The following is a 14,996-nucleotide window of genomic DNA, read 5'->3' on the forward strand; positions in this document are numbered from 1 at the left end:
TCAAAATAGACGTCAAGGCCAACGTCTGGTAAATTAAAACCTTGGCCAGATTCTGAAGTACCTACACCCAAAATTTAGGGCCTCAAAGTGCTCTTCAGTTTGGCTGTGAAAGAGTAATGTACAAACGTACAAACAAATACTTGAAAATATTTATAAGATGCATTGAAATGATAAAGAAGAAAAATATGGAAGAGGACTGAGAACAGGAGAATGAAGGGATTGGGGAGAAAGAAAGGACAGGAAGTTGATGGGAGAGAGATGGAAGAGGAAGGGATTATAATTGATCGGCAATGGAAGGAAACTTAGACAACTAGAAGGGCACTCGGTAGAGCGCATACCTCCGCCACGTAATGCCTGATCCACGAGAAGATATCAGACCCCATACATTTTTGAAATATCATGCTGTTCGGTACGATGTCGTTTTTGGTCCCATCTCTCACCGGTGAAAAATCACTTGAAAATTAAATAATTCTCATATCCAGATCTGGATCCGGATCTTCACCAAAATCGAATCAATTCTTCCTTGTCACACACGCAACATGTCCAGCAAGTTTCATCCGAATCTGTGCACAACTTTGTGAGATATCTTGCTAAAAAAACAAACAAATGAAATTGCTCGTTGAGCAAGGAATTGCCGGAATAACTTTGTCATATCTCCATGATCTCTGAAAAAACAAAACCTGGAAATCAATTTGGTTCTTATAAGTCGATAGTGCCACTGTTTCATGAGTTATAGCACTTAGTTTGGTCATGATCATAACTTGGAAGTCAATCGGACTTGAAATGGCGTTTTTATCGCAATTTGAAAGTTTTGACCCGACCCCCTGACATTCGACCCCTGACCGCTAAGAAGGGTGTTGGTGTGACACCCCAATGAGACATATGGTTGGATGCAGAATTGGAAGATGCACATTTTGGATTTGGTTTGAAGTCGATACGACCATTTTAGCGGACGTTATTGCGAAAATAAGAATTCGGTTTTTCGGTGACCTTGACCTTGACCTTTGACCTAGATTCACAAAAAACGACAAGTAAGTTGAATCATGGCCGACGTCTGTACCCAGTTCAGTCATGATCGCTGAAACGGTGTGGCTGCTACAGTGTAAACAAACACACAAACAAACAGACAGACAGAGAGACAGACAAAGAATGACACACACAACCGACCAACATAATTGCCGAAATCCGAAGGATTCCAGCAATTAACAAAGAAAGACACAAAGGGGTGAAAACATAACCTCCTTCACCTTCGGTGGCAGAGGTAACTAAAAGGCAACCACTGAGTTATCACATCAGTCACTTACATCATTAGGAGAAGCAAATGTAAAAATATAAACATCTGTGTTCCCACATTTATGACACACAATGAGCGAACATTATGTGGACGGACAAATTACAGTTCACCATGTTCACAGAAATACCTTTTCAACAACATACTACACACCACATCAGGATCATTGATACAGTTCAGAGAGCCAAAGGTCATGTTTCGGTTCGGAGAATGATTTGCATATAATCATGAGGTGTTCCACATCACGTGGTTCACTTGCATCCCGTGAATACCTGACTATTGTGGCATTAGGTGAGGAAATCATGTTTCCGTACACCCTGAGCAGTCTGCGGATTCCATCCATACAGAGAATCTCTCAGAATCCCCTAAATGACGCATCAACGCAAGATGCCTTATAATGTCGCAAGATTTCTCGCCGCGTCTTCTGAAATCCAGTAAAAAACAAAAATAATTAAAAATTGTGTATTAATATAAAAGTTTTTTTGTTTTTTTTTAAAACATTTATCACCGATTTGATTGACTTTCTCTTTTTCCATGCTTAGCGCTCCAACATGATATACTGAAATCAACTTCAAATGACCAACATGTGAGAGGTTGTGGATAAAATATCCAGCTGTCCGATTAATTATGCACAAAGCAATCTTGGCTCAAACGAGGCTGGGGATACTCGGGTTCCAAAAGTCCATCCCATGCATTGTGTGGAATACTTATGCCGTCTGCATCTTTCCAGGCTTAGCACACCCCCAACCCCCCTTTTCAGTCCCCTCTCCCACCGCTCATTTCTCCCCAGTTCAAGGATGTCGTGAGGATTCCACACATAGCACAGCTGTACACATCTCACGCCAGGAGTCACTTCCAGCATGCAAACCCAAAAAGATTCTCTCTGCTGGAGTCAATGACTTCAAAGCAGCTTCTTTACAGCTTTCATCTCAAAGAAATCACGTCCAAGGAATTCATTCATTCTCATTCTCATTCTCATTCTCTCTCTCATTCTCTCTCTCTCTCTCTCTCTCTCTCTCTCTCTCTCTCTCTCTCTCTCTCTCTCTCTCTCTCTCTCTCTCTCTCTCTCTCTCTCTCTCTCTCTCTCTCTCTCTCTCTCTCTCTCTCTCTCTCTCTCTCTCTCTCTCTCTCTCTCTCTCTCTCTCTCTCTCTCTCTCTCTCTCTCTCTCTCTCTCTCTCTCTCTCTCTCTCTCTCTCTCTCTCTCTCTCTCTCTCTCTCTCTCTCTCTCTCTCTCTCTCTCTCTCTCTCTCTCTCTCTCTCTCTCTCTCTCTCTCTCTCTCTCTCTCTCTCTCTCTCTCATTCTCTCATTCTCTCATTCTCTCATTCTCTCTCTCTCTCTCTCATTCTCTCTCTCTCTCTCTCTCTCTCTCTCTCTCTCTCATATTCTCTCTCTCATATTCTCTCTCTCATTCTCTCTCTCATTCTCTCTCTCTCTCTCTCTCTCTCTCTCTCTCTCTCTCTCTCTCTCTCTCATTCTCTCTCTCTCTCATTCTCTCTCTCTCTCTCTCTCTCTCTCTCTCATTCTCTCTCTCTCATTCTCTCTCTCTCATTCTCTCTCTCTCATTCTCTCTCTCTCTCATTCTCTCTCTCTCTCTCTCTCTCTCTCTCTCTCATTCTCTCTCTCTCATTCTCTCTCTCTCATTCTCTCTCTCTCATTCTCTCTCTCTCTCATTCTCTCTCTCTCATTCTCTCTCTCTCTCATTCTCTCTCATTCTCTCTCTCTCTCTTGCAGCCTGTGGCTGCTGGTTGCATCATTGGTTGGGACGCGGCTATGCCGCTGATGCAGTGTCCCCCTTACCAGTACACTGGCACTTATTTTGCCGACCTCGGAAGGATGACAGGCTGAGTCAACCTCCTGGTGTATATCAATTCAGCAGCCAACGGGGCTTGAACTCAGGACCATAGGATCCCAAGCCACCACCCTCACCACGAAGCCAACACCAGGCTATAGTCCAAGGAATTGATTCCACTTTATTTCTCTACATCGCAAGTCATTGCTAAGGAGCCGTCTTTCATACGAAGGCTTTCAGCTGCCACGCTGCTGTTGGTTTGCAAATTTTTATTTATTTTTTGGTTTGGTCCAAGTTTTCATTTTGGAAAACAAATGTAATTCCATGTAATGTCATAAAGGTGAGTCTTGATACATGGGAGACGTGCGAGCGGTTAAGCCTGCATCTTTATAGCTAAAAGCCATCGAAAAGCCATTGTGCTTTTCATTTCAGTAAAAAAAAAACACACTCCCCGGTGGTTTCTGCACCACGGCGTTCGGTTCATTCGAACCCATTCCGTTCGCCTTCTTCATTCTGCCATGGTTACTTTATGTTCTCTGGCATTTTCAGCATTACCTTGGCTGCGGCTCCTCGACGCTCTCCTCCGTGAGCCGACGTTTCGCTCCTTTACACCCGCCGTTCAGAAGGATGCGGAACGAGCACACACGAAGCTCCCATATAAACTAAAGCTCACCGCATTTCACTCAATTTCACTGCGGTTAGGAATCTCAGTGGTCGAGTCGTCCGTCCCCCAAAGGGGCTGCTCCGCTGGCTCCGATTGCACCCGAACGATGAGAATGATGTTTTGTACAATGCCATCACGTATTTAATGAAATCGGTCAGGTAAGGCGAACCACGTGGGAGTAAAACGTACATCAAACTCCCTCGCTGATATGGAATAAATAAATAAATAAATAAATAAATAAACTCGTGTTTTTCATGCAGGACAAGCCATCAATGAGTGTGCGTGCCGTCCCTCCGATGGACGTTCAGCTGGGCATCCCATCTGCCGGCATTACTTGGTGGAAGTTCAAGATCCCACGGTATGCTTCGCGATGAGTACATGACCCATCACCGGCACCATGAACAAATTACAAATTCCTGCCATAACCTACAGGGGGCACTGCATCAATCATATCAGTGATGATGTGGAACCGCAGCTGCAGTGATACCACAACCACGTGAAATATTAACATGGATTCACAGGCAATGTCAGTCAACTTACCAAGTTATCGATCTCGGGGTTGGAGGTGAAGAAGGGGCTGTCAGTCCGAACCTGGCAAATAGAAATTAACAACTTTTAGCCGAGGTTCGTCGTCATAAGACCACGATGGCACAGACGGTACAGGAAACGAAAGATTATAAAGAAAACTGATAATTATGTCGAGCTTTTTCCCCTCCTTGAACAAAATTACAATTTCAAAACAAATGCTATGATCATAAGGTTCGAGATCATTAAATTGACGAAATGTATTCCTAACCAGGTACAGGTGTGTTAGATGATGTGCAGGCAGCAATGCCCTCCCATGAGCACAAGAATCCTAACCATATTTTGAGCCGATCTACGGCTGTTCGGTGCAAGTTGGTGTGCGGCACCTGCTTGGCGAACACGGCGATGTCTTCGTTAAAAGACTCGGAAGAACAAACGTCTCCTCCTGCCACGCCGGGCTCGCGCGGTGTGCACGTGGCCAACTCGCACTTCTCGAATACGAGCGCGAGGAGAGGGAACAGTGGATGCCTAGGGTGTGGGCGGGTTGGAGGAGGAGGGGTGAGGTTGAGGAAGTGTGAAGGGGTTAAGGGGATGGATGCATGCAATGTATAAATATGCTTGACAAACCAAACATGGCACGGGTGGGGGCAAGCTACTCAAAAATGGCGTGGGTTGGGGCACGGTATGCAAGTATAGCACGTGTTGGGGCACGGTATACAAACCTGGCATGGATGGGGGCACGGTACACAAAAATGGCACCGGTTGGGGGATGGTATGCAAATATGGCACGGGTGAGGGCACGGTGTACAAACATGGCACGGGTTGGGGCACGGTATGCAAATATGGCATGGGTGGGGGCACGGTATGCAAACATGGTACGGGTGGGGGCACGGTGTTCAAACATGGCACTTATGGGGGCATGGTATGCAAACATGGTACAGATGGGGGCATGGTATGCAAGCATGGCATGGGTGGGGGCACGGTATACCAACATGGCACCGGTGGAGGCACGGTATGCAAACATAGCATGGGTCGGGGCACGGAATACAAACATGGCACAGATGGGGGCATGGTATGCAAACATGGCATGGGTGGAACATGGCACCGCTCGCTTTACACACCAATTTGAAACTGCAAAGCTACTCACAGTTCCAAACAACGCGAGATATGATACGCTTTGTTAATGAGTTTATAACAAGTGTGATTAAGTTTCTCTCACATTCATAACACAAACAATGCTAAGTAATACCACCACCCAACCTGTCATTTTGCTGGTCCAACATCTTTGCACTATAAATATTGTTTAAGATTTTTTTTTCTTTTTTTGCAAAATCTTCAATTTCAACATGAATACAACTACCGTACTTGGCACATACGCAACGTAAAGCGTTCAAAAAGTTCCTCGACCAGATAATCGCAAATGGTCTACGACACATCAATACGCCATTATATTCTCAAACACACAAGTATGAGTATGTCTGAATAACTTGGAAGAGAAGTTCGTCCAAGTTGTTTGTAGTTTTTGTTCAAATGTGAGTTCCTTACAAGGAACTTCAACGCATGAGGCCAGTCAGCACAGCAAGCCCACGCAATGGTTGCCAACCTATGGCTGTTTGTCTGTGCTCTATCCCTTTTGGATGATGATCATCAAGCAAGGAAGAAGCACGTACTATTGTTTTTGGGTTGTTTTTTTTTTACAAAGTCTTTGTTTTACTCCACAGAGGTTTGAACCCCTGACCTCCCAGACTCAGAGTGCACTCTCAAACCATTACATCACTGCGTCTGGTTGTTTATTTACCCCACACTTGTGAAGCAAAAGGCGGGGTTAAGCTATTGGTTCTGTCTGTCTGTATGTCCGCCCGTCCACCCACAAACGTTAATTTATGATCGATGAACAACTTGATTTTAATAGAAAGTTATACCGTATTTTGAACACAATTCAGAACATGAATAGGAAAACAAACCTGTCGTTGAACAGTACTTTGGTTCTGAATTCGTCCCAATCACACGTATGTGTAGAGAGCAGTGGGATAATATTTTTTGTGTGGCAGTCAAGCGAACAAAATTTAAAATCACTCCAAACAGGAAACTCAGTGTTTTTAAGGACGTCATAAAGGACACAAACAACAGGCACGGAAAACGAAGGTAATGTGGTCGATAAACTTGAATTATATGACTTTGAACTTATATATACTTGAACATTTGAGGGAACATAATATATACTTTGATATATATTATATACTTGAACACCGGAGAACACAAATCACCTTTGTATAGTTTCCAAACCCCTCCAGTTTAGCAGTATTTGGACATGTTAAATAAGGTGGCTTATAAGACTGTCAACTGCGGTAAACCTCCGGAATTATTTTTTATACAACTTTTAAAATCTTTATTCTATTTAAATTGAATTATATACTTGAACACTGGAGAACACAAATCACCTTTGTCTTGTTTCCAAACACCTCCGGTTTAGCAGTGCTTGGACATGTTAAATAAGGTGGCGTGTAAGACGGTGTCGACTGCGGTAAACTTCCGGAATTATTTTTTCTACAACTTTTAAAATCTTTATTGTATTTCAATTTATTACATACTTAAACACTACGCGGGACAAGGTGTTCCATGAACTCTCTAGTTTGTTTACTGTGTCGAGGCTCATAGAAGACCGAGACCACAGAATGGATCAGTAAGTAAGAGAACTGAGATAGAGAGAGGGAGGGACATGCCAATAGCAAGATTGAGGGACAAAATATAGGGAGACTTGGTTCCTTGTTCAAGTAATAATTTGCACAAATTAAACCTATTTGAATTGAAAATGTTTTCAATGAATGTTTTGGAGTTTAATGTGTACATAAACACATTTTATAAAATGCAATATAATTTTTACCTCAATGTCATTTGTAGATCAATCAAACCTATCGATTGTTATATTTTCAATATTTTTAAAATTTGTTTCATTAATCACACGACATGTAATAATTGTTTTTTACAGCCTTATAGAGAATGGCTATGAAGAAGAGACAATGGAAATGCTGTTCCTTTATCTATCTTATCCTGTTACATATATATATATATATATATATATATATATATATATATATATATATATATATATATATATATATATATATATATATATATATATATATATATATATATATATATATATTACACATACATATACATAAAGTTGTATTTTCTGTTTGTCTCTCTGTCTGTCCATCGATAAAATCAGCTCCACTGGTGGGAACCCCATCATATTGCATACCACTAGAATCTTCTTGGCAAATGGAGATGCAAGAAAACATTTTCAAACTCTACAGGGTATGGGGTTCAGGGTGGGGAAGAGACCAAATTCTCTGTATTTAAATGTGCATAATATAACGCCACCCGGTGATTGACATTATTACAAATAATCATCTTATCGATATTGCAAAGTTCACTATTCTGGCATCCAACAACCAGACTTGAAATGTTGTCAATCCAGAGTCACGGCAGCAGCCGTTATTGTGTTCTATTTCCCGTTTTTTAATAATCGTATTATTGCCCGTTATGCCTGTTATTTTACATTGAATATTGTATGTATTGTATTAATCGTTACATTATTATTATAGTGTTGCCAGCTAAATTATATATGATGAATTAATTGGAATTGTACATGGTACCTAGCTCCCTTTTCTGAGCTCGAAATTCCTTCCGCACATGGTGCAGATCCCTCTGCTAGCATAATATTAAGAATTTTATTCCATGCAACAGCATATTGTAGCGAGGATGGCCATATGGGCTAACGAGAGTCAGATACAAGCGATATTTCATTGATAAATTTTTGGCATTTATAAGTGTTTGGTTTCTGCATTCCTCTTTATGAATGAAGATATTAACAATTTCTGAGCCCCTTATTTGCATGTTACCAACATCATCGCCCACTGTTAAGTTAGGTCATGAGCTTTACGCTTCATGTCGTGTGGGAGAGATCTTCAGAATTCCTTCTACTTGTGATACACTCTTGCAACACAAACCACACACACACACACACACACACACACACACACACACACACACACACACACACACACACACACACACACACACACACACACACACACACACACACACACACACACACACACACACACACACACACACACACACACACACAGTCAAACTGACTTCCAACACTCTCACGGTGCACTCAACACAATACTTATTTCCCATACAAATACAAAACACAGGAGCAAACGTGTCTCGTCAACCTGGGTCAACAGTCAACGACTCTGGCATCATTCGTCATTTTGTCACCTTCACATTGACGAAGCGTCGTGATGCGTTGTGATGTTGGCAAACGGTATGATGATCAACATGACGCAGTTCGAACGTCCGAAACCTTCCATCGTTTCCCATCGGAGTGCCATAAAGAGATGCTTCAGCACAACGCGAGTAGCAGAAATAAGGTAGTTTTACGATCAATTACAGTGAATAGCCCAGATTGATGTTGAGATGCTGAAGACGATGACGATGATGTCCTTTGACACTACAAGCATATTTCTTAGTTGCAAGTGGACTGATAACAGAGCAAAGTGTAATTTCACTACAATAACACATTTGCAACAGCAGAGTCACGTCAAGTTTACCTAATCATACAAAATGTTTATATAACAGCTTTTTGTTGTGCTTTATAGGTGGTGATAATTGCTGGGGGCTGGCAGGAAAGCATGGAGGTACGCAAAATCACCCCTAAGCATCCAGCCTGGGTTATAATCCCGACACACCAGTGTTTCACAGGTACGGTGATTCATCAATGTGTGTGTCGTCCTCCGGATGGGGGTCAACCTTGGCTTCCCATCCTCGGGCATTAGTTGGTGGACGTTGGAGATCCCACTGTGTCCTTCGCGAAGAGTAGCCGAGCTATCGCCAGCACCATGAAAAAAATTACAAATTCCTGCACTTGCTGTAGAGTATCCTGCATCGGAGTGGCGACCCGTCGAGGATAGAAATCTTAATGAAGAAACCGCTTCGACAGAACAACGATCTCAATAGCCTATGGTACAGCAAGCACAGGGTTTTTGTTAACAATTGCTTGGAAGATTCTTCGCTACAAATGAGATAAGTTATTAAGTTGATCCATAAGTTTGTCGATTCGTGTAAAATAAAATGCGATCCCGCAGCCTTGTGCTGCAATCGAAAGAATAAGGCAACAGAATTTTTGAACAGTCAACAGTAAAAGTTTGGAAAATTTGGCCAAAACAGAAAAAGCACAAATCTGGAAACAAAAGAGAAAGTGACATCATCTATACATTTGGTGACACTCTCGAGTGCTGTATGGAGCCTTGGTTGTGCAGAAGCAATCTCTTGGCTGGGGGTTCCTCTCCTGGTCGGGTCGCCACTCTGACACAGGAAGTCAGAATGCCGGTGATAGCTCGTCTACTCTTCATGAAGGACACCGTGGGATCTTTAACATCCATCAGCTAATGCTGACAGATCGGTCACCCTGTTTAACGTCCACCTGAGCGACGGCACACACATCGATGACTCGCCCTTCCTGAAATGGCAGTTTATAGCTGGGTCGGGATTCAAACCCAGGCTAGAGAGCTTAGAGGTGAGTGTGCTACATCTAGGCCATCCTGCCAGCCGATATGTATATATATATATATATATCAATATACACGCACACACACACACACGATCAGTGTTTTAGAAAGTGTAGGTTGTATCAGAAATTGGCAATTAGGAGTACGTTGAGATTTAATTGTGTTGATCTACATTAATTTTCCATACCTGGAAACCTCCTTCAAGCCAGACTTGCCTTAAGATATTAAACATTTAAGAAGTAATAACAGTAAAAAAAAAAAAAAAAAAGTCGCATCCGAAACAAGATGTCAATTCCAGTAAGGAGGTGAACTAAAATTACCTTGAGTGATTCTCAATAATACAGGTAAATCATGGAAGAAAACATGAAGAGTTTGACCTCATATCTAATAATTATTTAAATAGCAAATTATTAATAATATTTATATTTATCAATGAAACTTTTCAGATCGAATTGGCCATTCAATCTACTACAACTTTAACCGTGCCCAAGGATTCCCACATTATTGCGGAGACGTCGGCTGGGGAAAAACGTTTGTCCCGAGGCTTTCACGAACCGGCTGCCCAGGCCTCACGTTTGAACTGAAAGCGACTTGGGCAGTAATTTGTAATTTGTTAAGGGTGCTGGCTATACGTCGCCTACTCTTCGATAAAGACACCGTGGGATCTTTAACGTCCATTAATGAACGCCAAGACACTGGACCCGTTGCTTAGCGTCCATCCGATTGATGTGCACTGTGTGATGCAACACCCTGCCAGCTGTGAAGCACAAATCCACCGGTCCAGAGAGTCTGGTCTAGGATCAAACTTAGTCCAGACAGCTCAAGGGGGAAGTGAGTTGCCTCCACGGCATCCTGCCGGACATGTAATTGTCCGGTGAATACATACCCGTAAATGGAGTCTTTGTCCCTCTTAAGTGCATCGCTGATTGGAGAGCTAACGGCTCCAGGAACCATTCCTCCATGAGCCGTGTACTGCTGGTGGCCCTGCACGTGTCCATGTAGCCCGTGGCTTAGATGCTGGAGCGGTGGTCTGGAGCTGTGCACGTCTCCGTAAATCAAACTCGGCATCCCGTCCAGCGGGCCGTACGGCAAGAGATCGTCGTACTGTGGGAAGAGACAAGGAGGGTGGGGTAAACTTGCTGGGAAGGAACACCTATCCGGGGAATTTGGGCGCCACTTCGGAAACGCCGGTTCCATGACTGCGCCGTGCACGTGCGGAGGAGCCGGAGTGAGGAGGCACGGAAAGAACTGCGGGCGGCTCAATTTGAAGGGGCGATATTGATTTGGAGGAGGGAGTATGGCATTTGGGACAATGATGGAGGTTGTTTTTTTTCCCTTTATTTTTTTACAGCTGATATTGATGGCTTGAAGAGATCTGATGATAAGAGGCGATTGGATGAGGTTGGTGGTTAAAAAACGTGGAGGTGGAGTCGGTGTTTGAAAAGAATGAACCAGGCGGGGGTGTGTCACCGACGGTTGGTGGGGGAAAATTAGGGGCTGGGGAAAGAGTTGGAGTGCGATTGAGGATGTCTGCAAGAAGCGATGTGATGCAAGGACTCTGCAAGAGGGACCATGAAAGGATAATCATCGGGAAGAGGGGGGGGAGGTGATTCAATGCAAAAGGTTCTGGACATCAGAGGCTTGAATGCCATCTTGGACGGGTGACATCGAAGAATGGCCGATCCCATGTAATACTTCTCAGTGATAGGACGAACACTCGTCGACCTTGACTTAAAGTGGAATACACCGGCGTTGAGAGGGAAACCGGCAGAGGTGGACCGCATTCATTGGCGGCCTGTGAGTATACAAGTCACGATTGGTAAAGTACACAACTTGCTAAAAAACGTCGCCTTCCAAATCTTCATACTGATGAGGCCCCTGGAGAGAAGACCTTTCATGCATGATAACGAGAGGCAAGAACTCCTCACATTTTGCCTTCAAATATGAAGTGACCATGATGCGTGCGTGTGTTCACAACGTGTTGTAGAAAACGCACCAGTTTCGTTTGCACACCACATTTGATGTGCGGCAGCGTCGCCTGCATAACAAGCTGCACGGTCTGTGCAACTTGCGCACCCATTCGAGGACGTACGGCCGCTCCATATGGTCTCATTAGGCGCGAGGCGCGCGATCGCACAAAGCAGTGTCAATCCGATTAGCAATTCGGATGGATAAAACAAGCCCGGATTAGAGAAGGACAATGCTCTCCGCACACCGGCAGGCCAAGTCGTTGCCTATATTAAACGGCCTTTTGCTAAACAGGTCTCCGGCCAGGGCGTCAATGTGCCGCCGAAGTGGGGTCACCGGTGGCAGGTTCGAACCTTGTTTAATGATCAGAATGAGTGTGGACATTGGAAATGAGAAAGGGGAGGAACCGAGAAAGGAAAGGAGGGAAAAAGCAGGACATGCATGCAGACACACTATCGTGTGTGTGTGTGTGTGTGTGTGTGTGTGTCAATATATATATATATATATATATATATATATATATATATATATATATATATATATATATATATATATAGAAAAACATAGATATTGCGGGCTTACCCTTTGTGTCATTCGGAAGCGAAGGAAAGGATGCAGTCGGCCTCGAGGCGGCCAGCCCGTCGGCTGGCCGGCAGATAACAGACCCTTTATGCCCCTCTATGCTGAGCCAGAGGGGCGTCCTGTGTGTCCCTCCTCCCCTCCGTGGTGCGCTCACTCTCTGCGCACATTCACGCACAGCACGCGCTCCCCGGAGCAGCCCCGAGGGCGCACCGGCCAAGCAACTCTGTACGGCCCCGCACCCGTCAGGGGGCCGCCTCTAGCCTGGCACAGGACGCCCAAGGCCTGGCAAATGGCGAAGCAGGCGGCTTCAGCTGGGTTTAAGCGACGATACTGTAGGGAGGGGGTACGTGCACAACCGGGAGGCCAGAGAGGGAAGGATGAAGGGGGAGAACTGGAGGGAAGGGAGGGAATGCACTTGGTAAGGCGAGCGCCTGCCTGGGAGGGATGTTCTAAAAAAGGGGACTCTTTGCGCCCCGCTTGCAGAATTCCAGCATTAGGAAACACTTTCCAAACCACGTGTACCAATATATAGATGTATTATAAATATATATATATATATATATATATAAATATATATATATATACATTTATATAATACACATATATAATCATATACATATATATATATATATATATATATATATATATATATATATATATATATATATATATATATATATATATATACATATCTTCTTCTTTCGGCTGCTCCCGTGAGGGGTCGCCACTGCGGTTCATCTATATGATTCACATAGTGATTTGGCACATGTTTTACACCGGATGCCCTTCCTGACACAACCCTGGTCGCCTCTGACGACACAGGGATCTGGTACACCTATTTTAACCGGGGTATACACCGACCCAGTACACTGGTACTCATTTCGCTGACCTCGGAAGGATGACAGGCTGAGTCAACCCCCTGGTGTTATATGACTTGGTATATACATATATATGTGTATATACATACATACCTATATATGTATACATATACCCACACATATGCAGTATATATATATATATATATATATATATATATATATATATATATATATATATATATATATATATATATATATATATATATATATATATATATATATATATATATTCAGTGGCCCAAAGGGGCTTGAACTCAGGACTTTTTGGGTCCCAAGCCACTGCCCGAACCACTGTGCCAACACCAGGCTTCACATATATACATACATGTAAACATATAAATATATGTATGTATATGTTTACATATATGTATGTATATTTTTCTGTATATGTTTACATATATATATATATATATATATATATATATATATATATATATATATATATATATATAAACAGATACATATATGTATGTATATGTTTACATATATGTATGTATATATATATATATGTATATGTTTACATATATATGTATATGTATATATATATATATATATGTACATATAAGATGTAAACATTTTCATATATATATATATATATATGTCTATATTTTTATATATACATATATATATATATATATGTATACACATACAGAGATATAAACATATACATATATCTATATATATATATACATACATATAAGTAAACATTCATATATGTATATACTAGTAGTAATGCCCGGCGTTGCTCGGGCGAGCAATAAAGCCTGGTGTTGCCCGGGCTTTCTTGCAAATTTCCTGAATAGCTGTTAGTGGTTAGCGGTTAGGGTCAGGGTTGCAGTTAGGGTTAGGGTTAGGGTTAGCGGTTAGGGTTAGGGTTAGCTGTTCGGGTTAGGGTTAGGGTTAGGGTTAGCTGTTAGGGTTGGGGTTAGCTGTTAGGGTTAGGGTTAGGGTAGCTAACCCAAACCCTAACACTAACACTAACCCAAACCCTAACCCTAACCCTAACAGCTTGGCGTAGCGGAGGTAAACAGTGCCCGGGGCAAAGTGGAAATTTGCGTCCCACGTAGGCCTTAAACTTGAGTGGATTTGAATGGAAAATCCCATAAGGGATATTGATTTATCGATTTTTTCGAATATCGGAAGTGTTTTGGAAAAAATTTATGGCCAATGACCTAAGTTGGACCAAAAGCCATAATCGTACCGAATTTGAATGGAATCCGTTGGAGTTTGTGAAAATGCATCAAAACGAATTTTGAGGGGCCTCTTTGGGAAGACAATAATATCATTAGTATATGTGCCAAATCTTGTTTCATTTCATGCAGTAACAAAAATCTGATGGTGGAACAAAGAAAGGGGCGTGCCGAAATATTAATACAGATATATATATATATATATATATATATATATATATATATATATATATATATATATATATATATATATATATATATATATATATATATATATATATATATATATATATACCAGTAGGGAAAGAATACTGGTTCTGGCTCACTTTTCCCCATGTAAATGAATGGGGGATTTTCAGCCATGAAATTTTTCTTTTTTTTCCCCTGAAAAAATAAATCCCCTTTTTAGCCCAAGGTATATTTATTTGTCTCCCCTTTTAACCTGGAGCCTGGTGTTGGCTTAGTGGTTAGGGTGGCGGCTTGGGATCCCAGGGTCCTGAGTTCAAATCCCGTTGGCTGCTG

The 14,996-nt window shown here is 42.3% G+C and overlaps 1 protein-coding gene across 3 annotated transcripts in view; it reads right to left on the reverse strand.

Moving 5' to 3' along the window:
- LOC147012329 (homeobox protein Meis1-like) overlaps positions 1-12,782 on the reverse strand; it is a 128,530-nt gene extending 115,748 nt beyond the window's left edge. Inside the window, exons 1-4 of one of the 3 annotated variants that reach the window (XM_085856346.1) lie at positions 12,407-12,782; positions 10,743-10,960; positions 4,658-4,799; positions 4,287-4,337 (exon numbers count right to left, since the gene is read on the reverse strand). In XM_085856346.1, the coding sequence (XP_085712472.1) occupies positions 4,287-4,337; positions 4,658-4,799; positions 10,743-10,960; positions 12,407-12,418 (423 nt within the window). In that variant the 5' untranslated portion in view covers positions 12,419-12,782. The remainder of the gene's footprint in view (positions 1-4,286; positions 4,338-4,657; positions 4,800-10,742; positions 10,961-12,406) is intronic. The other 2 variants (XM_085856345.1, XM_085856344.1) reach the window with 2 other exon arrangements.
- Between the last annotated feature and the right edge of the window lie 2,214 nt (positions 12,783-14,996).

Source organism: Eptatretus burgeri, chromosome 15 (genome assembly GCF_056783735.1).
Source record: "Eptatretus burgeri isolate ZD-2024b chromosome 15, Ebu_testis_v1, whole genome shotgun sequence".
Classification (NCBI taxonomy): Eukaryota; Metazoa; Chordata; class Myxini; order Myxiniformes; family Myxinidae; genus Eptatretus; species Eptatretus burgeri.